Raw genomic sequence first — 23,562 nt, 5'->3', positions numbered from 1 at the left:
AAAACGAACCTGTCTTGTGCTTAGCGCTGTATTTCAGCATCGCCTGTGTCCTGGAATACCCACCTCATAAAAATTTTCAGATGTGTAGAGCCATTTATAATGGATTTAAACTTTTTGTTGTTAAGTTTTCTGAGAAAAGTAGCACATTTGGGGTTTTTTTCAGACACCTTTTGTACCAGCTCTGGTATCCCCAGATCTCTCTCACCTACCACAAATCCATGGTCCACAGGCTGGGAAAGACTACTCTGATTCTAACCACATGGAAAAAAGGGCAAGTGGAATGACTGTGAACTGCTTTTTAGAATACTTAACATTTAGGAAAGAAGCAGCCTTTAGTCATTTCTCTCGTCTGTGCTCCCATCTCACAGCCACTTTGGTTACTTAATGAGACTTAAACACACTCAAATTTATTTATTTAAAGACCCAGTTATCAAAATAGTGATCTCTGAAATAAAACCAGCTGGAAATATAAATAACTATATCGACAGAAACTATGTAGTAACACTTCTCCATCCCTACACCGACTCTCTTCTACCCAACCATGGATCTCTTCCTTCCCCTTAGTCGTACTTCATCCAGTTTCTTGATCACAGGGCCAGATTTTTTTGATGTAGCTGCATAGCTCTTTAGCAGAGCTTGAAATAAAGTTTCAGTATCTGGATGAGTGCTAAGGAAGGCTTTTTCCAGCACGTACAAATCAACTCCTTTATCCTCTGGAAGTCCTGAAATAAAACTGAGCCCAAAGTCTATCAGCACCAAGTCCAGCTTCTCCATGGGTGGTCGCAGGAGTATATTGGAAGTTGTAAGATCCCCATGTATAAGATCTTCATCGTGCATTCTTGCTAACACCTCACCCATCTTCTCCGCTAACGTAAGGAGGCTACTGGTATCATTCTCACTCTGCTGTACAGCATTAATATGATCTTGAACAGTAATCGAGCCTACAATATCTTCAAGATAGATGGAGTTGGTGACATAATCCACGAAGTAGACCACTGGGGCTGAAATCCCTGTTTAAAAGAATAAATTAAAGGCTAGCAGTTAATTTACAGGATTTTCCAACTTTAACAAAACACACCCAATACAAGCCTTAAGCAGAAATGCCACTTGAAGTCACCCGCAGCCACTGATAACCCCCATTTAGGAATGCCCATCAATCCCCAGCCTTAAAGCTACTTCGCAGCTCGAGTTGGCAACAGGATCAACCCCTCCTGGAGTGCGACTCCCCGGCACAACACGCACAGGGGCTTTCTGGCTAAGGACAAGCTGTGTTTTAGTGGGGGCACTCTGACAATGAACCCCCTGCATCCTTCAGGATGAGGCAGAAAGGCCGTCAACTGTCTGTTATTGCCTCTGAGGGCCGCGCAGAGCCGGTGGGCACGGAGGCGCCCAGAGGTGCCTGTCCCGCCAGGGCAGCCTCCCCGCACGCCTCACACCGCCCCGGCCCGGCCCCGCCGCACCCGGGGCCCACCTGCCCGCCGGCACCGCAGCAGGGACCGCGCCTCCTGCGCCATGCGCCGCCGGCTCAGCCGCTCCTCCAGCGCCGGGTGCCGGTACCGCTTCGGGATGCGGAGCTTGGCCACCGCCGCCCGCCCGAGGAAGAGCCCTCGGTAAACGCGCGCCTCGGCGCCCTGGTGCACCAGTAGCAGCCCCGGCAGCGGCGGCGGCGGCGCCTCGGCCTCAGGCTCGCCCACTGCGGCGCCCGCGGCCGCGGCCCCGTTCCCGTTCCCGTTCCCGGTCTCGGTCCCGATCTCGTCCATCGCGGGCCCCGCGGCCACGCCAGAGCGCACCCCGCCTGCCTCCGCCGCCACCGCCGCCACCGCCGCCATCACAGGGCCCCTTCAACACAGGGCGCATGCGCGCCGCGCTTCGGCAATCTTCGGCAGCCCTTGCCGGAAACAGACGAACTGCCCAAGCTCCGCCCGCCGCCGCTTGTACCGCTCCCCGGCGCCCTCGTATAGCGCTCCCTACACCTCCAGCTCCTCGTTCCTGCTGGCGCCGCTGTTACCTGTTCCAGAACCCCTCTTTGTGCTTCCCCTATAAGTCCTGCTGCCCTCTGCCGTGGTGGGGGATAGGGAGTAGCTGCAGGATGGTAGGATTTGTGCCTGAGCCTTCCCCTGCTGGGGTTTCTTGTGTTTTTGCCAGTGCAAGAGTGAGACCTGCAACGGCCCCAGGTCTGCCAGCGAGCTGCTGGGTGTGCATCTTCCCAAGGTGGCAAGGGGGCTGTTGTGGTCTCCCTGAGGTGCTCACAGCACCAGCTCAGAGCCACCTGGTGTCACCATCAGGGCATCACCATCAGGGCATCACCATGGAAACCACCAGTGGGGCATCATCAGCAGGTCATCCCCACCAGGATGCTCCACCACTGGCTCCTGGCGCTTCATGCACCAAAAGCCTTTACTGGAGCCCATTCAGATCCACTAGAACTCCCCAGTTCATGGTGAGGGAAGAGAAGCGGGGTGCCCGTAGGTTACAAGAGATTGCCAGCCTGCAACAGGGCACGGTGTCACCTCGGGTCCCTGCGCTGGGCAGCACCAAAGCTTCTGCTCCAGGTAATGGCACAGGCCACTCGCCGGGTGACTCCGCCTTCCTCGAGCATCCAAGCCCCACATCTCCATGTTAGTAAAAGATGGACATTATCTCATTATCTTGGGACCAGTATTGGGTTTTTATGGCTCCCTGAAACCCCACTACTCTACTGCATGTACTGCAATTTATGTTCCTCAGAAGATAGAAGAGACTTTAGTCCAGTCCATGTAAATATATTTTCCATTGTTGCCTTTGGAGGTGCCACGAGTCCACTTTGTCTTTGTTTTCTCATCCACAACATTTGTTTCCTTTTCAGAACATTTCTATTTTATTAAGACATTCCATACAGCTTACTTGTCCTTGCATGGTGGGATCATGCCTGGCAAATATTTATCTTGCTTCAGTTACAACTTTTAAACAACCTTCCTAAGTTTTCAATGATACAGGTAATCCATCCCACAGTTCTGCCCGCCTGTGGCAGGGAAAGCAACTGTAGCTTGGCCAAGGAAAGAGATTCCTGGGCATTGTGTCAGGAATTCACAAATGCCAGAAACAATCAGATAAATGAAGAAGTTTTGCCTGTGTTGTGGACAGATTTTGCCTAAGCATCAGTGCAGACCCCCCCCCCAGACATACATATATAGCCTATGAGCAAGTACACACAGATGCCCTCGCTTCGTTGTTCTGGTAAATATGATGGTCTTCTTTCACGCTGGCCAAAAACACCCTCCAGAGCTTTCAAAATAGGAAAGAAAATATTTTTGCTTTATTTTTCCCATTATTTTATTTATTTAAATTTTCTCTTCCCTGTGATTTCACTTATTCTCTTCTCTTTGAATGCAATAAACAGTTGACATAGCCCTTGGAAACCATCTAGAGCCATTTACAATATTTATGGTATCCCCCAGTATTTTTATTGGAATATTGGTCACTCCAGAGAACTGCACTTCAGCCACAGACTCTGGTGAATTGTTTAGTTATGTAGCTTTGTTCTCCTGGTGATGAGCATTTAGAAACTCTCCTTTTACAAACAACATGAGCAAAAAACTGCAATGTGGCAAATCAAGCTAATGGAAACTAAGGCAGATCCCATGGGTTCCTCCCCGATCCCTCAGCATCGGGCAGGCTGCAGCTCCCCCCTCACCCCACAGCTAATTTAAGGCTGGAGGCTGCCATCCTCAGAGCTGGACACACTGGAAAAGGGATGAATTTGGGCTACATCAGGGCTCAGGTGGCTCCTTGCACCCAGCTAAGGCACATGTTGGCTTTGAGGTTGTGTCCTCAACCTGCAGAATGTGGGCACAGGAATAAACCCTCCTGCGTGTGGATTCATAGCTCAGAATTATGGATCTTGGCCAGCAAGAGGATGCTATGGTTAAGGACCGGATGCCAAACAGAAGGGTGCAGGGGTGCAGGGGAGCACCCTGGGTTGTGCAGGCTGCCACACTGGAGGCATCCCTAAAATGTGCAGGAAACAGGACCCATGGGGCGACCACCACTACTGACCAGCCAGAGACCCCCCTCCAGGGCTGGGATAACATAGAAGAAAACACATACAGCCTGGCATCCTAAAGAGAAAGCTCACTGGTCTGCAAATGAGCATGCAATAAGTGCAGGTGCCTGGTGAGCTGGCTCCATCCCAGCTGTAACACCGGCACCCGCTCATGGATTATCATTTTCATCAGTAACTGAATTGGTTAGTTTGATCCCCTGAATTCCTTCCTAAGGGACAACCATCCTGAGAGAAAATGTGCTTAAGTGTATAATGAGCATTGTTGAACCCATGTATTCCTTTTTCCAGGATAGACCTCTTTCTCTTTTTGCATTTATATTTTAAATTGTGATTTTAAAGCCTCTTTTAGCTGCTCCAGCCCAGAGGTAAAGTAACATTTTCAGTAATCACAGCCGAGCTACATTATCAAACACAGGCTGCCGTTCTAAAAACCAAGCTCTTCAGGAAGCTCGTTCCTGCAGCTCAGCCCTGGAGATGTGTTGTTCTCTGAGAAGCAGGAACATGCCCTCACACCAGCCAGTCCAGCAGCCAACAGTGAGATAAAGGTCAGATGGGGAAATGACACTGCCGAGACACCCGGCCTTGAGAGGAGGAAGAAAGCATCGCAGGAGGGAGCAAGGCTAGAAACAAGCTGGCAGATATAAAGCATGACCCAGTCCTGGTGGATCCAACCTCTTGAGACCTTTTCATGCGGAGCTTAGGGGCAAAACTACTGACTTTGACAGGCCCAGAATACCCAATAACTACAAATGGTGTGATAAGAAAGATGTACTTTAAAAACCACGAGGGAAGACTTTTCTCCCGCCTCCTCCTCCCCCAAATTATCCTGCTGTACATCACAGCAGGTCTTCACCTTTTCAGAGGACCATAACCCCCAGCCATGCATAGCACCGATGCAGCAGCCACATTTCCATACATACCGATGTAATCTCTTTGACCACCTTTTGTAAACAAACCATAAAGTGCTGCCTATGCTCCCCAGGACTTCACTTCCATGCTGTCTGGGCTGATAATGTTTATTGCCCTGCCAGAGAACAGGAAGTCTCCAGAAAATGGTGGGGTGGCACTAGAGAAGGAAGGAATTGTTCAGGCAAATTGCAGATCACACAGCCAAGAGTGGGTTTACCCAGTGGCTCCTGAGGACTGTAGGTCCGTGGGAAACCATGCACAGGTGACATCTCCTCCAGTTCATAACACAGCTCACCCAAAATGCCTGGGCTTGAGCTCTGGGGAGTAGCTGTGGGGGCCAGAGATCACAGGCAAGACCATGCTGCATCCCCAGCATCCCCATGTTCCCAAAATGTGAAACATTAGCCCAGGCACAGAGCTGTAGTGTCAGCTGCCCACCATGAACTGGCCCCATAGGCAGAGTCTTGGGAAGAGAAAAAATTGCAAGTGTCATGAGAGTTGGTTGTGATTTCAGAGCTATTTAAACTACTTTCATCTGAATTGCTAATCCTATTGAAAAGCTTCTTGCATGAACACCGTTGGTTTCTGTGGGCTGGTGTTCATGTTTGAAGCCATTCTTTCCCCAAGTGTGTGATCCCTATGAAGCTGTCTGTTGCATCAGATAAAAGGTTTTAGAAGAGGTATTTTTACATAATTTATTTCCGTTGAAATTAGAGCGTATGAATGGGAAGCATTTATTTTATCTATAAACCAGGTAGATTATTTGAAACGCCTTTTATATTCACTACAAATTTGAGAAGGAGCAAAACCAAAACCTTTGATCAACTGCTGCCCATGTTGCAGACCAGATATCCAACAGACTAAAGCTGAAAGGATATGCATGATCTGGTGTTGCCCATCTCAAGCATCCCAAAACTATGGGTTGGAGCAAGAAAAGAGTTGGCACCACTGGTCTGCAGAGACTTCCCCAACTTGACTCTCTAGTGTAGCAAAAACTTTACCAGCACAGGCTCTACAGAGCACTGGGCTGGAGTTTGTGTTGTTATAACTGTGTGATTAGAATCATAGAATCACAGAACAGTTTGGGTTGGAAGGGACCTTAAAGCTCATCCAGTTCCAACCCCTGCCATGGGCAGGGACACCTTCCACTAGAGCAGGTTGCTCCAAGCCCCTGTGTCCAACCTGGTCTTGAACACTGCCAGGGATGGGGCAGCCACAGCTTCTCTGGGCAATCTGTGCCAGCGCCTCAGCACCCTCACAGATAAGAACTTCTTCCTAAGATCTAATCTAAATCTTCCCCCTGTCAGGTTAAAGCCATTCCCCCTTGTCCTGCTCTTATAAAAAGTCCCTCTCCAGATTTCTTGTCATTCCCTTCAGGCACTGGAACCCGCCCTAAGGTCTCCTAGAGCCTTCTCTTCTCCAGGCTGAACAACCCCAGCTCTCTCAGCCTGTCTTCTCCGCGTTGGTCCCTGTTGCATGACTCTGGGTGCAAGCCCACCCCAGGCCTGAGACAGCACATCTTCCCTGTGCTGGTCCCCACATCGACTAGGTTACAGCAATCTTCTGAACACCACATGTACAACTGCAGTCTGCATGAAGAGGACCCATGGAGAATGTTTGTGTTGTGTTACAGAGTTTTGAAAGCACTTCTAGGCCTATCTAGTTCTGCAAAATCTGTGTTTTGCAAACTCGACTTCTGGATATGTAAGTTTAGGCTCAGACTCAGAAAAAACCCCCTTGCATCCAAGTGCATGTCCCAGTGTTTTTTATGCAGCCGAAAGGTTTCTGTTCCACTCAGCAGAAAGAGAATGTTAATTGCAAGGGAAGCTGAATGCTGAAACGCTTCGCCTAATAGAGCACGGTTCAAAGGGAAGGAGATAAGCTGGAGAGACTCTGGAGAAAGTTGAGAGTACAAACTCGGTCATGCTGCTCTTTTTTTAGCTTTGAAATGGTCGCTCATTTCCCAGCAGCCTTTCTTTGCCTTTCCAGCCAAGCTACCTAAGAACTACCGAAAACTGTCAATCTCTTGTGGGCTTTCTAGAGACTTTCTAATCTAGAAGGGTGAAGCTCCGCATGAGAGGGGATCTGCGGTCAGTGAGGAGATATCAAGTGCGATAGCCTAGGGACAGAGCTGTCATTCCAGCAACCGAAGCCATACCCTGCCACATCCTCGTTTCTATCCCAGTTCGCAATTACCCCTCCGGTCACACGTCCCCGGCCCCCCTGCGCCGGCAAACCGGAGCCGCACGGAGGGGTCCCGGGTTCCGCGTCCCGCCCGGCTCACTCACCGCGCTCCGGCTCCCCGGGGCCGCGCGCACCCCGGCGGGGGGCGGGCAGGGCGACTACAAGCCCCAGGCTGCCTGGCCGGGAGGCTGCGCGGCAGGGACGTGGCGCTGCGCGGTCCCGCTCCGGCCGCCGGACCCCGACCGCTCCGCTCCGCCCCGTTCCGCGTCCGCCGCGCCATGGGTGAGTGCCGCCGGGACGGGACCGGGAGGGGCGGCGGGAGGGAGGCAGCGAGACCCCCATCCCCGGGACAGGGCAGCCGGGCTGGGAGCGGGCGCGTCCTGCGCCGGCGAAAAGTTCCACCAGCACAAAAGTTTCCAACTTTTCCTGGAGGCTGGAACTGCATCCCCCTCCCCCCAGCGCTCTGGTTTGGTTTTGCGCTGTCGGCAGCACATAACGAAAACGTGCAGTGTTTTCCCGCGGCGCAGCCCCGAGGGCCATCCCGGGAGCGGAGCAGGGAAGCGGGGGCTGCCCGCGGGAGCGCGCAGGGAGCTGTGCGCGGGCAGTTTTGCTCCAGGCAGCGGCCTTGGTGTGTGTGCAGAGAGGGGCTGAAGCAGTGCAAAAGGCAGGTCAGCAGCACGGTCACTGCCCAGTCCTGGAGCACGGCCCTCCGGCCAGTTTGCTGTCGGCAGAGCTCCATGCGAGACCCACTGAACTAACTGTCCTCGTGTGATGACCTGAAGGGTCCCCAAGTTCCCCAACTACATCAGAACAGACTATCTACAAAACTGGCTTTTCATTCAAGTTGTGTTACTGCTCAGTAAGTTAACAAGAACTACAGCAAAATGCTGTGGAATCAGCTGCTGTATACACACTGTAGCTGTCTGCATCTAATTGAGTTTGTGGCTTGAAACTAATGGCGTGCCCACGTTAAGCAAAGCCTTTTGTTCTCAGTGAGCAAATATTTTCCTAATTGTCTGTATAACGTGTACAAGGTGATAAAAGCAGTGCAGGTAGTCAAACAGCGTGATGGGAGGGACTGGTGAGTAGCTGGGGTGGCGTAAGTAACACAAATGGAACACAGAGGGTTACAGAATAAATACAAATATAAATGTAGCCATCGCTGAGAAATAAGCTTTAGTACAAGCTGTAATTAAAGGCCGAATAGAGACACTTCCTATTTGGCCTTTTTTCCCCTCACAGCTTGTGAGGGGAAAAAAGCCCTTAGGCGGGGTGAGGAAAGTTTTCCATGGTCTGGTAGTTGTGTCCACATTTTTTTCCACATATAGTCTACTGAAACACTTGAGTATTTCTAATTAAACAAAGCCAACGTGAGAACAAAGATAGTATTATATGCTGGGAACCAGCACAAACTTACAAGCTAACACATTTTGCCTGTGCCTTCAAAATTGTAATGGGGGGTGTCCCTGTCACGGCTGGTCCCAGAGGTCCCTGCATCAGTGCTGGCTCTCACACCATGTGCAGTCCCTCCTGCCATAATATGACGGATGGGTCGCACGTGGTCACCCTTTCATCCTCTCCTCAGGACAAGAAGCATGTGCAGCAAGCACCTTGGTTTTCTCAGGTTATTTGGGGTGGGATGATTTGGGTTTAGTTTGCTTTTGTTGTTGCCTTTTCTTCTTATCTTAGCTAAACTTAAGTACTTACCAAACTTGCATGCTCAGCTTATATGGGAAGGTCACAATCAAAGAATCATTTCTTGTATTTGGGGCAGGCAACAGTGAGCTTCTCAGCTCATGATGAAGTTTGTCCTGTAGTCCTGGACCAGCCTGAGGAGGTTGTGCCTGGCTCAGGCATCCCACACACTGCTGTGCTGTAAAAGGAGAGAGGAAGAAATCAGAGCCACCCCCACACAGTCATGCTGAGAGTGCAAGATTAACTAGGAGAAATAAACTTCAGTGAGCAGTGTTTTTAACAACAAGGTGGGTAAGAACGCAGAGCCTGCAGTGAAAGCTGATGGTGCCACATGCACTGAAACATGATAAAGCAGAACAATTTGGAATCAGAAAGCAGAAGCTGCATTTTCTGCCCAGAATAGGTTTTGTAGTTAGAATCAAGCGAGACCACAGAGGATCCCTCTGTACAACTCCAGACACTACAAATCACTGTCCTCCACTTAAATACAAGTCTTAATGTTCTTAACAAAGTCCTGTTTTCATAGTTCTGCTTCTCAGATGAGTGCCCCTGCAGCTAGTGGAAGTGTGTGCAGGCCCAGAGGGTTGTGTGACCATCTGCAAGTGCCTCTCTACGCATGAGTCAGTAACCTGTGGGGAAATTCACCATCACGGCTTCATAGATGGAAAACTTTGGGTGTCCTGGGAGAGCTTTTTCCAGCCTATGCCTGCTGATAGCTTGCCTGCTAGCAGCAGCAAACTCAATGTGGCATTGCTTGCTTGTTTTCCAGGTCGTGGACTGCTGGTCCTCCTCTTGTCTGCAACGGTCTCTCTCCTGGGTGGGCTGATATTTGGGTACGAGCTGGGCATTATCTCCGGTGCACTGCTGCAGTTGCAGATAGACTTTCACCTCAGCTGCTTCAAGCAAGAAGTTCTTGTGAGCGCCCTCCTCATTGGAGCTCTCCTCGCCTCTCTGGTTGGGGGTATCCTCATTGACCACTATGGACGGAGGAGAGCAATCCTGGTCAGCAACTTGGTCCTGTTGGTTGGCAGCCTTGTTCTCACACTGTCAAGGTCATTTCTTGGGCTGGTCATTGGGCGCATGACCGTGGGTTTTGCCATCTCTGTCTCATCCATGGCCTGCTGCATTTACGTCTCAGAAATGGTGGCTGCTCATCAGCGAGGGCTTCTGGTGTCTCTCTACGAAGCAGGCATCACCGTAGGCATCCTACTGTCCTATGCACTGAATTACATCTTTGCGGATGTGGATGACGGCTGGAGGTACATGTTTGGACTGGCCATTGCCCCGACGGCCATGCAGTTCCTCAGCATCCTCTTTCTCCCAGTGAACCCTGTTAAATTAAGCTCATGGGACTCAGACTGCCAGAAGGGCCTCATTCAGTTGCAGGACATTGAGGACAAAGCAGCAGGAAAGCGGGAGCCCTACAAGAAGGATTACTCATTTCTTGACCTTTTCAGAACCAGAGACAACATGAGAAGGCGGACTCTGGTGGGCCTGGGACTGGTGCTCTTCCAGCAGTTCACTGGGCAGCCCAATGTGCTGGGCTATGCCTCCAAAATCTTCCACTCAGTGGGGTTCCAGAGCAACTCTTCAGCAATCCTGGCCTCTGTTGGGCTGGGGGCAATAAAGGTGGTGGCCACACTCGCCGCGATGGCCTTTGCAGACAAGGCTGGCAGGAGAGTGCTGCTCATGGCTGGCTGCGTGGTGATGGCCATCTCTGTTACCACCATCAGCCTCACCAGCCGCGTTGCTCCACTGGCCATGGCCAGGGACTGTAAAGCAACCACAAACCCCAATGGATCTCACAGCCTCACACAGCACCCCCTGACACCTCTATCATCCCAGTCGGCTGTATCACCCATCCCACCAGCATTAGATGCTGTCAGAATTCAGGCAGACTCTGGTTTCGCTGCCACGAGGAGCCTTCCAAAAGTTTTTACGAGTACTCGAAGCAGAGAGGTTGTTCCTGATTCTTCCCTCACTCAGAAAAGGGGCTTTGTAGGTCAGTCCAAAAGAGAGACAGTGGCAAGCACGGGCCCTCCATTTGGTGGTGCTCCTTGGGCAGAACATATGGTCTTAAATTGGATTACGCTGCTGAGCATGATGGCTTTTGTGAGCGCCTTCTCAATTGGATTTGGACCAAGTAAGTATGGTGTTTATATCTACCCTTGTACTAACTCAGAGAATAAAACTAGGGCTGATCTTTACAGTCTGCTTGAAACATTTGTTATGTGTCTGCTTTACCAAGCAGCTCAGTGTCTGGAAACTGGAAATACATCCCCTTCTGCCCACTGAATCATTTTTCAGCGTGGCAGCTCTGTCAGCTACAGTGCTGGTACAGCACTAGAATAACTTTCCTCTTTCATTCTTCCTGGCACCCTGGTGAGGAGGAAAATAGAGGGCTGAGGACAGAGGGACTGAGGAGCTTCAGCTGTGTGGTAAAGTCAGTGCAGAACTGGAAGTGGGACCTCTGTATCTGTTGGTCTTCTTCTGAAATCGTTATTCATCAGATGAGAACAGAGATTAGTTCTTGTTTCCATGTAAGCTCTATTGTTTTCTGCCTTTTATTGCTTTAAGTGCTCTTTGATGGGAAAAACAGCATCTAACAAAAAAACCCATAAGTGAACAAGTTTCATGGGTTTGACAGTGACCCTGTAAATTATTTCAATCAAAATAACTGGGATAGGAGAGACTACTTTAAGATATGTATTGCTTTAGCTCTGATTTTAGCCCAAACACAGCATCATCTCCCTAACCCTACCCCTTTCTCATTTAATTTTTCACTACAAAGAGCATGTCCTGACTGCAGGTATGCCGTATCTTTTCCATCACCCCTGAATGGAATGATCCTCTGCTTCCTTCTTTGTTCCCTGGACCCATTCGTTGGTATTTCATTCTTCTGTGGAGCTCTAAATGTGCAAGTTTTGAAGTGCTCTGCTGTGACCTGACACTGAGACTGATGAATGTTTGACACCACCAGCAGCGGGTGCTGGGTGAAGCCCAGTTTAAAACCCCTGCTGAAATCTCCCTTGCCCATTTCCCAAATAAATTGCTTAACCCTTGCACTTGTCTTCCTGATCTCTCTAATCCATGCAGTGACCTGGCTAGTCCTCAGTGAGATCTACCCTGCTGGGATAAGAGGAAGAGCCTTTGCCTTCTGTAACAGCTTTAACTGGGCTGCTAATTTACTGATCAGCCTCTCCTTCCTGGACCTTATTGGTAAGTGGCCATCCCACATCCCTCCATCTCCCACAGCTGGTTAGGGAAGGGGGCTACCACAAGCCATTTGGAGACTAGGTGGCATTTTGAACCCTGGGGACTTAATGCTCGAATAGGTGTGACCCTGAGGCCTCTGAGAGCAGAGGAACCACAGACCAGCAACACCAGTCTGAGCCCATCACTCCTTTCATAAGAATCATCCATTGCCCACTGGGCTGCACTATAGTACTGCAGTATCAGGAAACTGAAGTTTGCAGCTTCCGTACCAGCAGCTTTACGACATTTCTTTCTAGCAGATCTCTCAATTGAGGCACATTGCTGGGCCCTGGAGCTCGGCTGCCTTCCCCTTTCCTCTTGCGTGCTGCCGGCAAAGCCTGGCATGAACCATTCTTCTCCCTTCCTGATTCTCAGTTCAAGACTTTGCAGATAAGGAGCTTCCCTGCCCTGCTGAGGGCTTCTCAAAATAAGATGCCCCTCGAAGTAAACAGCCAGCTTCCTTTATATCTCATGATGTGACCTACCTCCAGCAGGCTCTTCATGCACTTGAATCTCTCTGCAGATGCCATTGGTTTCTCTTGGATGTTTCTTCTCTATGGACTGATGGGAGTGATGGCTGTTATATTCATTTACCTTTTTGTTCCGGAAACGAAAGGACAGTCCTTAGAGGAGATAGACCAGCAGTTCTCCAGGAAACGGTACGTGTGCTGTTGTAACAGCATGAGTGGCTGGCTTTGGGAGCTTCCCACCAGCAGTCCCTGAGGTCTGTGGCACTGGGCAGCTCCGGGCTGTTGCAAAGTCTGGTCAGTGCTGCTGAGAAGCTCTCAAGTTTTTCATCAGGGCTGTGGGATGGGGTGTGAGAGCTGCAGTGCAGTTCATCAACAAGTCACTGTCCTGAGCCTTGTGGCCGTGCTGCTGGAGGGCACTAGTGACACTCGGGAGGAAAAGGGCTGAAAACCAGGGCTTGTGGTTGAGGGGAGGAGAACAGGACGAGAGCACGGGGCAGGCAGGTCAGGACAGAGAGAAGGCAGCAGGGGACAATAGTCCTGTCATTTCACCATAGAGTAATCCTGAACTGATCCTTCTCCTCTGGGGCAGAGGCATCTCCTGGTGCAACACAGGCCGTAAGCTCTGACCTATTTTCCATGCCAAGCCTGTAATAGGGGAGGGAAGACCAGGAGGTGTTTGTGCAGTTCTGGTTGTGATGGAGGTGGCAGGACAGGCGTCACTGGGGCAGAGGGAGGTTGTGCAGCCACACAGCCGTGATGCCAAGGGGAAGGAGCACACCCGCACAGGGAACAGGCAGGAGGGGTGCTGCTGCAGACCCCTGCCTGGCTCCTGGCTCCCCGCGAGCTGCTGCTGATCTTCTCCATTCCCAGCAGGGTGTGGGAGGGAAACGTGTTGAAGCAGAAGCGTGGAAGAGGAGCGAGCTGCACACACGCACAGTACCAGAGAGTGGAGCAAGGCAGCAGCACATGAAATGTGCCCACAGCATCGCCGTGAAGAGAGGAGCAGGCTGCGCCATCGGACGGTTCTTTTCCATGGCCTTTAACTGGTGACCCCGGCTCAGAGACGGTTCTCCCCGCTATGCCTTAGATCTCGGGACATGCCAATAGCTGTCCTTTGGGCTCTTGAAGAATCGTTGGTCCCAGGCAGGGAATATGTCTTTGCTTTGATATCTTTTATTTTTCCTGGTTTGGTTTGGTTTTGTTTTTTATCACCTATCATTTAAGGGATTAATGGTTTTGTACACAGGAATTAAAGCACAACTTTTGCTGGCAATGCTCTCTGTCTGTGCACTGATTCATTTGTGAGCAAGATGTATTATTTTCCAGTTCTTTGAAATACTTGATGCTTTACAGAGGGCACAGCATCGCAGGAGGAATGCGTCAAACAGCAGCATACATTAATATTGTTACCCTCTGTAACTTTCATGTAGGAGCCAGGAGTCTGAGCTGGGAGCTAATGCAGATAAATGCTCTGTTTCAGCAGAGGCAGCATGAGTGCTGCTTCACCATTTCCAAAAGGGTCAAGATCCAGCAGCTCACCCACCTGACTGCCCAAGGCCTGTGCCTGCACAAAAGTAGAAGTCCATCTCGTGCATGTTTGGCTGCTTCTTATGTACACAGAGCCTAGCTTGCATTCATGACCAGGGTTTACAAGTACAAAAATGCATACAACATTGAGGTACCTTCATGAAAACATCACCAAGTTTTCTGCCTCTTACAACTGGACATTCTTTGATTAATTCACACCTCCTGACACATCTTCATTATAAAAACCCCACCCTACTAATACCATACTCACTCCCAAAACCTTGTGAGAGAGGAGGAGCTGATATCCTGCTGGACAGCCAGCCTTGCCTCTTTTGAACCCGCAAAGGAACCAACTCCCAAAACTTAGTGTTTTCCCCTGAAAATGCAGCTGCTTGGGGACCAGTGGCTGCTACGCTGGGCTACCTGGTTGGCATTACAGGGACAAACCCACAGATGTGGCCATGTCACCCAAACCCCTGTCTCAAAGCGCTGGAAAATTATCTGCCCTTGGCTGTAATTCAGCTTGTGGCTGTCAGGTGTCTGCCTGAACCACTTTTGGGATGTGTTTTCTTATTCCCACTGAGTAATGGGAGTCACCCACAGCCTTCCTCACCCACGTCTGCATCGACCTCCCCCCAGCACCTCTGCTGCAGCTGGAATTTGGCGTTTCTGAAGTCCCTCGTGCACTGCAGATGTTGTCATCCCAAGACACACAAAGACACCTATAAAACAATAACCAGATGCTCTTATCATGTAAAAACGCTCATGAATACTGGGCTGCATCAGGGATGACTCTGATTTACTGGGGAAAAAAGCATTGGTGCTGTCCCAGGAGCTAAAAATCAGCCTCTAGCTCATGGCGCTAGACTGTGACGAGGGTCGCACATTCACCGGGGGATTCCTGGCTGAGAGGCATAGGAGCCAGGGGGATGCTTGCACGCACGCCTATATGTTTGGATGAAGGCGGGGTTCCGCGAAGGGACAGCTGAGCTCAAGGGCAGTTTGTCCTCACGGGCTGGGACCACTCTCCGCCTGCGACCAGCGTCCTTCCAGCGCCCTCCAGCCCCGGAGCGGGGTGCACCGCGCCGAGAGCGCCGCGAGAGGGCACCCCGGCACCGCGCACTGCCCTGCCGGCCCTCCCCGCCACCGAGGGGTCACCCTGGGGAGGCAGACAGACAAACACCCCCCCACCATGACCTAAATCTCAGCCCACCTCACCCTCTGACACAGGTCTGAGCCTGAGGGACCCCCCGCTCCACATATCTGGGGTGCCTCTGCCCCCCCCTACTGTGCCTCCAGGCTTGATAGAGCCTGGAAAGAAGGGAGATGGGAATGGGAATTCAGGGGCACCCCTGCTTGGGGGTGGGCAGGAAGCTGGGCCTGCCCTGGGGACCAAAGGGATGGGGAGAGGATGGGGACCCTTGGACCTCCCAGGGTGCTCGGGTCAAGGGTCTGGCTGGCTGCTGGGGCTGTGTTGAGGGGAGCAAGTTAGCTCTGGAAACAGCAAACAGGGCTACTGACATGGCTAGGCTCTGTGGGTGATGGTATAGAAAGCTGAAAGTTAGCTTATGGTAAGGAGGATTAATAAGTCCGGGGTAGGAGGGCTTGTCTTTCCTGCTTTTTCAGAAAATGAGGATGCAACTTTCCAAACCCCACAGCTTCAGCCCATGAAGCAAGAGGAATCTGCAAGGGGCTGCCCAGCTCGTCACACAGAACATGCTGTGTTGGGGTGTCTGTGCTTGCAGCAAGCGTGGGGCAATAGAAGAGGAGGTGCTGGGAGTGCCTCCGGGATGCTGCAGGGCAGAGTCCCACCTCTGCGCTTGTAGCCCTTGTGATGAGAGGGTATACGCACCCGGGAAGGGATTCCTGCCAGGAAGACCATCCTGAACCTGCCAGCTCGTGTCATGGGGTCCTGCACCTCCACCGTAGCAGAGCTGGGCTGGTGACACTAGAAGATGGAAAAGCCATAAAGGAATGTTTAAATGAGAAGCTGAGGGAAAGTCAGTGGGTGTAGAAATTCAGACTTGCACCCCTTGTGAGGAGGATGTGGCCAGTATCCAGGGTAAGAGCAGCAGGGAAATAAATGATGCAGCTGCAATGAATAAGGTGAGTTTATACAGTACTGGCAGACCCACAGAAACAGTATTAAACAACCAAGCAACGGCAAAACTTAGAGGTGCTTCTGCCTCTGTACCAGGAGTTTAAAAGTAGTAAGATAATGCCAGGCTTTCTGGTCACCCTGAATGACAACCCCAGTACCAATGCAGATTTCTCAAGATGGGAGAACCTCAGATTCCAATAGGAAAAATATAGGGCCAGGACTGTGTTACTGACCCCTGATCAGGGTAAAGGAAACAATCAGCAAATACAAAATGAGATTAGAGAAACTGGTCAGCCCAGTGATCCATCAGGAAGAAAAACAGTGGTTTGGGATACAATAATGAGTCTCCTGGACCAAGCAGTGCTGGAAGCTGCAAGGAGGGCTGCTGTTCTGGGGTTGGTGGGGAGTGGTGCACAGGACCTGCTTCACAAGGTGTTTGTAGGAGAGCTGTTCTCTGCTAGTGACCACAAAACAACCAATTTAATGCTGTAGTGGGAGAGAGCACACCAAATAAATCCAGCGCGTGGCTCTACAATTTCAAGAAAGGGAACTATGAAAAAAGAAGGCGATTAGTCAATAACAACAAACCAAAAAGGAACAGACAGAGAGCAAGAGCCTGCAAGCAGTCTGGAGGCGATTAAAAAAATGCTCTATTAAAGCCCAAGTACAACATGTGCCACAACTCAGAAAGAACTAAGAGGTCCTAAAAAACACCCTGCCTGACTCACTGCTAAGGTTAAGGAGGTATCACAGAGAGAAGGTCAGTGTTTTAAAAGTGGAAAGGTTTCCCACATGAGGAGAAAAGGAAAACCTATAAAACACAGCAAGTAAAGTGTAGACAGAGAATTAAAAGAGCTAAAAAAGAGCATGAAGAGCTCCTTGTAAAGATATTTTTAAAGTTTCTTTAGATATATCAGAAGCAAGAAGCTGGCTAAGGAGCCATTGCTCAACACAAAGGTGTAATGGGGTACCAAAAAGGATGGGGCATGGCAAGGCAGCGTAGGCACAACTGTGTGTTGGTCTTCACTGCTGCAAGCATCTGGGAGACCCTCACACTAGGTTCATTCTTTGTAGCCCATAAGTTAACAAATTAGCCCAATGTGGTGTTACAAATGGCTACTGCACCAGAGGACTGGCAGGCTGCTGGCATAGCTCCCACCTACAAACCAAGCTCTAGAAGGGGACCCTGGGAGCTGCAGGGGTGTCACCTCCATCCCTACCAGGGTGGTTGGGTCTCAGCAGTGAGCAGAGGCAGACAGACAGGTGGGAAAGAGCCAGCGGATGCGGCTGCCAAGGATGGGAAGCTGCCTTGTGAGTATGCTGGGATGATAGGAAAGTATCAACATATGCATGAGCAGGGAGAACCCAACAGACAACAGAAGGACATTTACAAAGAGATTTTGGCAAAATTATTTTTAAAGATTTACATTGCCATGGAATTCAAACAGCTGTCCTTTTATGGATGGAAACCTAGCTAAAGGATATTCCTGCCTTGTAGGTAGCAAAGTGCAGTGTTTAGCAGACAGGCTTTAAGGACACATGAGCTTCAGCAACAGGGTTGCCCAAGAATCTGTGCTTGGTCTGGTTTTATTCAGCACCTTCATTTGTGGCATTGGAAAGGGAGCAGGCAGCAGAACCTCCAAGTTTGTGGATGATGTTAAGCTCTTTTAGGAACTAAAATGTTTTGCTGCTGACAAAGGGCTCCAGAAGAACCTTGCAAAAGCGAGTGGGCAAAAAGGGCAGCTGGGATGGATGTGCCAGGGAATGCTGCAGGCTGGTGCCAGAGGCCTCTGAAAGCTGTCTGGGGTTAGCACGGGTCGAAGGAGTCATTGGTTGGGTGAGCTGGCTCCTTCCATCATCCTCTGACTGGACAAACATGTCCCTGCTCTGAATTTGTGACCCATTAACACAGCAACAGGCTGTTTCTCTTTCTCTCTCCCCTGAGGCCGAGACCTCATAAGACTAGAGGATACAGAAATGCTTGAGGCAGTGATAAATCTTCTTTAGTGGGCTTTTATTTCCTTTTCTTTCACAATATTTTCTTTAGTTTCCTAGACAAATTTTTTCTAAGGAAAGATTTCTGACTTCCTTTGAGCCACAGCTCAACATCTGTCCACATTGGGGGCTGAAGTAATACACTGTTAAGGGGTTTTGATGTCAAGCCCAAAACCCCACCAGGGATTTATGCAGCTCTCCCCTTTCCTCCCTCCTCCTCTTCAAACAGCCTTTCATTTGCTCTCACTAATTGTGCTGTCATGCCTTTCTTTTTTCCCCCAGTTGTGCAGACAGCCTTTCATGCAGACAGGTTTCGGTGACAGATGCCTGTGCCATGAGCTTTCTGAGGAGGCGGGTTCGCTGCAGAGCATGAGCATCGTCTGAACACACCAAGCAGCGCTGAAATGATCCAGGCACCCATCCAGCCCAGGCCGGATTATGCAGTGGCTTCCCTGCTCCCCCTTGCCCCAAGTTGCTGCTGGATAATTGCTGCCGGTCAGGAGACCCCCGCCAGCCTCAGCCCACCCACAGGCACCACTTGCTGCTCTAAGTGGGTAGGAAAAGATTAGCTGAGAATCACTTGGAAAATGGGAAAGTCTTCAGGAGGAGTTGGGGTGGGGACAAGGGCACTGTGTCCCAAGGGAGGTGGTTGTAAAAGGAGCACAGCCATGATAGGGGGGATTGCATAGGGTTGAACAGAGCTGTTTCGGGCTGTGCCCCCTTCCTTGAGCATACACAGCAAGAGTCTTATGGTGGGTGTGAAGACCAACGCTCTCGATGGCTTGTGAAACAGGGCTCTGACCTGGGGACTGTGTAAATCAACCTGCTCAAATGGAAACCTGCTCTCAGGCCTTGCCTACAAAAGGAGAACAATGCTTTTGAGCAGCTACCGGATCAGAAGGCATCAGGGACACAATCAGAAGCTGATACTGGACAGGCTCAAAGCTTGAATTTCCTCAAAGTTGTGTTTGTGCTCAGGGAGACTGTTTTTAGCAGAAAGACTGGCATATAACAAGTGGGGCAACGCACAACATAAGCATGTAGATAATCCTTATCCTGTTATTTGTTTTCCAGCTCTTTTGGTCAGACAATAGGGAGGAAAGTGAGGGGCTAGCCCTGATTGTTGGTCAGCTCACAGAAAGCTCCTCAGAGCAGGTTGGGTGTCCAATTTGGGGTCCTCTGCAGGCCTGCCTGAGTCCTCTGCTGCACCTTCCCTGCAGGGTGCCTGTTGGGTGCTGCCTGGCAGCCCTACGCTCCTCCTGGTGCTCCCCCAGGTCCTCATCTCCTCCCTGCTGCAAGGGAAATAGCTGCAAAAGCCACTGCCCTGGGCTCTGTACTCCACCGGAGCAGGAAGTGAATTAGATATTCACTATTAGATATTCCCTTTTTAACCTGATTAGGATTTTTTTCTTGTGCCTGTCAACAAAGATTTCCAAGAGAAACAGAAGCATTTTATCTGTCCCAGGGTCTGCAGACCCGCACAGGGATGGGCTGGGAGGTGTCAGGAGCGGGGACACTCTGCACTGAATTGCAGGAGATTTTATGTGAAGTTACAGTGCACTGGTAGGGCTGACTTTTAAAAAGCACTGACAAGCCACCCCCTCTTACTTGTCTCCTGTAGTGTGCTGTAGTCAAAATCTGAATGACGTAAGAAATATGTACAAACCTTGGCTTGTTACTGTTGGTCCAGACTGACTTCAGAAACCAGCTTGCACACAGGCAATGCAAAGTTCGAGGGGCAGCATGTACCATCACCGAGTCCTCAAGCTCCAGCCATGGTAACGCGATCTAGGTAACACTAAAAACAGAGAAAGGTGTCAGTCCCTGCTGCAAATACTCCCACAACTCAGCAGAGAAATGTGGGATGGGGGTCCGTGTCCCTCTTGTGCACATGAAGGCAGCAAGCTCAGGGGCTGGATCCTGCTTAGTCTCTGCTTGGGGGGATACAGGGCTGGATGAAAGGAGCCAGGATACATGAAATACGATAACTGGAAAAAATACAAACCAGAAGATGGGCTGTTTAATGCACTACAGATCCAGCAAAACAACCAGAGCTGAACAAAAAACATTCTTCGTATAGAAACAAAGATACCAGCTCAACCCGGGAAGAATCTGGAAGGAGAAGGGTGCATTGAGATGTGTTTTCTTAGCTTGTGTGTTTCCCAGCGCTGAGTGGATCAGACCCAAGCCTAGAATGCAGTGGGGGCTTCCTCCTTCCGCTGCATCTCTCTAAAGCGCTTCTTCCAGCACCTCCAAGCTCCCCATCTTTGGTATCTATAGCTTGTGCCCTGGTTCTTCCTGCTTTACCTGGCCTTCTTGCTACTGCTTCTGCCTCTGGCCTGAGCTCCCCCAGCCCTGAGGTCTTCCCTCTGCTTATTGAGTTAGTAGGAGAGTTGCTGTCACATTTAATCATAGGAGTAAAGCAGGGACAGAAAGATAAGGTCTCCCCAACCATCTGGATGCTGATGGTTTGCAGGGTGAGTTGCTCTGACAGGTCACCCACCAAGAAAAGCCTGTCGTCCTTATGGAGACAAGATACCTTGGGCTGGGAGTGAGACCTCAGGTGCAGTACTAGGCAATGCAGAAACCACCGCTCTGTCCCAGGACCTACCAAGACAAATTCAGTCTCTGGATAAGCAGGAATCACATAATTATCTTTAATAGAGAGTTTTTCCAGTTGTCTCCAGGGTACTTTTGAGGCACTGAGCTGAGCTTTCCCCACAGGGGATTGTTTTCTCCTTGCTATGATGGCAGGAGCTGCAAGGAGCTGGCAGTTGTCAGGAGCTATTTCCCCTTGGAAAAGTCCTCTGCGAGGGTCTGGGGGAAATCCTCATGCTCAGACACCATAGTCCCACCATGACAATCCTGGCACCAGACCCCTGAGGGTGCCGGTGCTCGGTGACAGCTCCTGGGGGTAACAACCACCCTTTTGCTCTTGCTCAAACTCACAGCTGAGTTGGTGCATGATGTGACCTCCTGCAGCAATACAAATAAAAACGTCAGTACTGTGACTATTAATAGTGTTTCTATTCCTGCTGCCATTATGATTGCTTTTTGCTACTATTAATAATAATATTTACATATGCAAAACCACAGATGCAAAACAGATGGTTTGGTTGGGACCTCTGAAAAAAACCCTTGTCTCTGCCACATATATTTATGACAAAGAGAGAGGGTTAACCACACAGAGTGCCATATAGAGAACAAATAGATGGGGAAAAAGAATGAAATAATTCCTTCCATATTCCTGACAGATGCCAAAACTTATCCAATCCCTCTTTCTGCTTCTCTCCTTTCTAGCATTTGAGACTCTTTTCCAATACCAGGTCAGGGATGGTTTCCATATTTGTTCAGACTTGTCTAATTTTATTTTCCAGTTCAGCTATTATTTTTTCAGATGCAGCTTTTCCTGATGGGTGGAAAATACAAAAGGAATCACTCATGTGCTCCCTGCAAGCTTTTTCCTGACCGCTGGGAAGCTCAGGCACTATTCCAGGCCTGGAGTAAACCTTGCCTTGTGGAGAAAACTTGATCCTTGTTTGCCGAGTTCACACGTCTGGGAATAATTTAAGCTAAGGGGAAAAGTAAAAGTGAGAAAGACTACCACCACCCCTGAGCCCATCTCATCCCCTTCACCATGCAGCCCTGCCTAGGAGGATGGCTGTGGCCATGCAAGAGGAACAACCACATCTCCACAACTCGCTAGTACTGTAAAGCAAGAAAGTGGCAGCACAGGGCAGGGCAAGACTTTTGGCAGCTTCATGCAGGCTTGTTTCACAGAGATGGAAAATAATGGAGAGCTTGCCAGCAGCACGGCATCCCCCTCTGCTTCCAGTGGTGGCTGCTGTAGGGCTGGGCTTTCTCAGGGACACAGCCAGCAGCAGGGAGCTGAGGGCTTGGCTTGGGTGACCAACTTGCTCTTTGCTCCTGGTTTTCCCACAAGGACGAGGAGGAGCAGAAGGACAAGGCTGAAACAAGGACCTCTCTGGCCTGCTTTCATAAGTAGCTTTGAACTGGAATTCTGCAAGAGTCCCACCAGCATGAAGAGCTTCCCTGGGGGCATGCTTTGGTCTCCTGTTCATATAATTACGGTTGTGTGAACACCAGGGGCTGCCCCACACCCATGGGTGTCATGTTTATGTCCAACAAGACTCCCCAATCCTCTCCTTCTGACAAACACCCCTGGGGACACCCTGATCCTCCAAAGCAACCCCAAGCCCAGCTCCTCCTTCCATGAGCAAGAGGAGGAAGAGAAGGAGGAGGAGGAAGGGTCTATATGCTCTGCCACAACACAGCAATGCTTAAATGGAGAAAGCCACCGGACAGCATGCTAACGAGTAGAGTGCAGCATCCCGAAGCACTAATGAGTAATAAAATGCCCCACAAACTAAAAAGCCCCCAAGTGCTGCTGAGGACTAAGTAGTCCCTGAATACTCACATCTCTCTCAGGTCAAATTCCACTCTTTAAACCAATCCCCATTACACTTTACACATCAGGCTGTAGAAGGCCTCAGAGGAGCTGTTAGGGTCTATTGTAGGGGAATAAAGCAAGTGTCAAAAAAGACTTTTAATGCCCAGTTAAAAATGGCCAAAATCCAGCCTGCAGTTACCTGATAAGCTGCAAGGTCTCTACTGGGAGAAATATTTTGGTTTTTAAACTGTCTCAACCCTTGCACACTTACAAGAGGCTGGCCTTAGCTCTAAGCTAAAGCTTTGTCAAGTACATTAAAACAATATTAAAAGCCTGGCTTTTGTTCCATAAAGACTTTAAATGCATGTTGGTTTGGGGTTTGGGATTTTTTTTCTTACGTAGGTTATAATGAGTAATTATTGAACACATCAGAGCACTGCAGACCTCTGCAGCTTTGTGTGGTTTACAGCATCAACACTTCTCCCAGCACAGCAGCAGTCCTGTCACTGCTGGTTCCCATACCTGCACGGTGGGGACAAAGTGCTTGGGGGATTAACATCTCCAGAGATGCGTAACACGGCAGTGCCAGAGCCAGAGGATAATGCCCAATGCCAATGCCAGAGGATAATTCCCAATGCCCTTAGTGCAAATTACTCTCTTACGCTTTACAGGGAAACTTGGGAGATGGCACTCATTTACTGGTTCAATTAACCTTTCTTGTGAACAACTTCCCCAATGGGCTCTGGACTGTGCCTGGGCTGTGGTGTCCATCACCATGGCTCTGTTGGTGGTTTTTATGTAGACATTTGGACAGCTAGAGGTGTTTTCAAAGCAGGTCTATAATTCATTCAAAGAGTCAGTGTGTCAACAGCCAAGAAACCTGGGTTCACACTGCAACAGGGTGTTTCTTACCATCCCATGTTGTTCTTCTGTGCCATAATGGCTCTCTTGGGCAGGCCAGCCTCATGGTGCT

The 23,562-nt window shown here is 50.0% G+C and overlaps 2 protein-coding genes across 3 annotated transcripts; one reads left to right on the top strand and one right to left on the bottom strand.

Moving 5' to 3' along the window:
• Positions 1-389: 389 nt before the first annotated feature.
• Positions 390-1,866, bottom strand: TP53RK (TP53 regulating kinase). The gene is made up of 2 exons (XM_030502998.1): positions 1,472-1,866; positions 390-1,010 (listed from the first exon to the last, which is right to left on the bottom strand). Exons 1-2 carry the CDS (start codon positions 1,827-1,829, stop codon positions 532-534), a joined length of 837 nt encoding a protein of 278 aa, XP_030358858.1. The 5' UTR covers positions 1,830-1,866; the 3' UTR covers positions 390-531.
• Positions 1,867-7,281: 5,415 nt separating this feature from the next.
• On the top strand, positions 7,282-13,828 carry SLC2A10 (solute carrier family 2 member 10). Of its 2 annotated transcripts, none has more exons than XM_030503027.1 (5): positions 7,282-7,417; positions 9,600-10,973; positions 11,927-12,049; positions 12,609-12,744; positions 13,429-13,828. In XM_030503027.1, the coding sequence occupies exons 1-5, from the start codon at positions 7,414-7,416 to the stop codon at positions 13,523-13,525; spliced, it is 1,734 nt and encodes a 577-aa protein (XP_030358887.1). In that variant the 5' UTR covers positions 7,282-7,413; the 3' UTR covers positions 13,526-13,828. The 2 variants fall into 2 exon arrangements, with proteins under 2 accessions (XP_030358887.1, XP_030358886.1); XM_030503026.1 differs by having other exon boundaries at positions 13,426-13,828.
• Positions 13,829-23,562: the final 9,734 nt, after the last annotated feature.

Source organism: Strigops habroptila, chromosome 13, assembly GCF_004027225.2.
Source record: "Strigops habroptila isolate Jane chromosome 13, bStrHab1.2.pri, whole genome shotgun sequence".
NCBI lineage: Eukaryota > Metazoa > Chordata > Aves > Psittaciformes > Psittacidae > Strigops > Strigops habroptila.
Note: the sequence above shows the minus strand (reverse complement) of the source record. Positions and strands in the feature narration are given on the sequence as shown.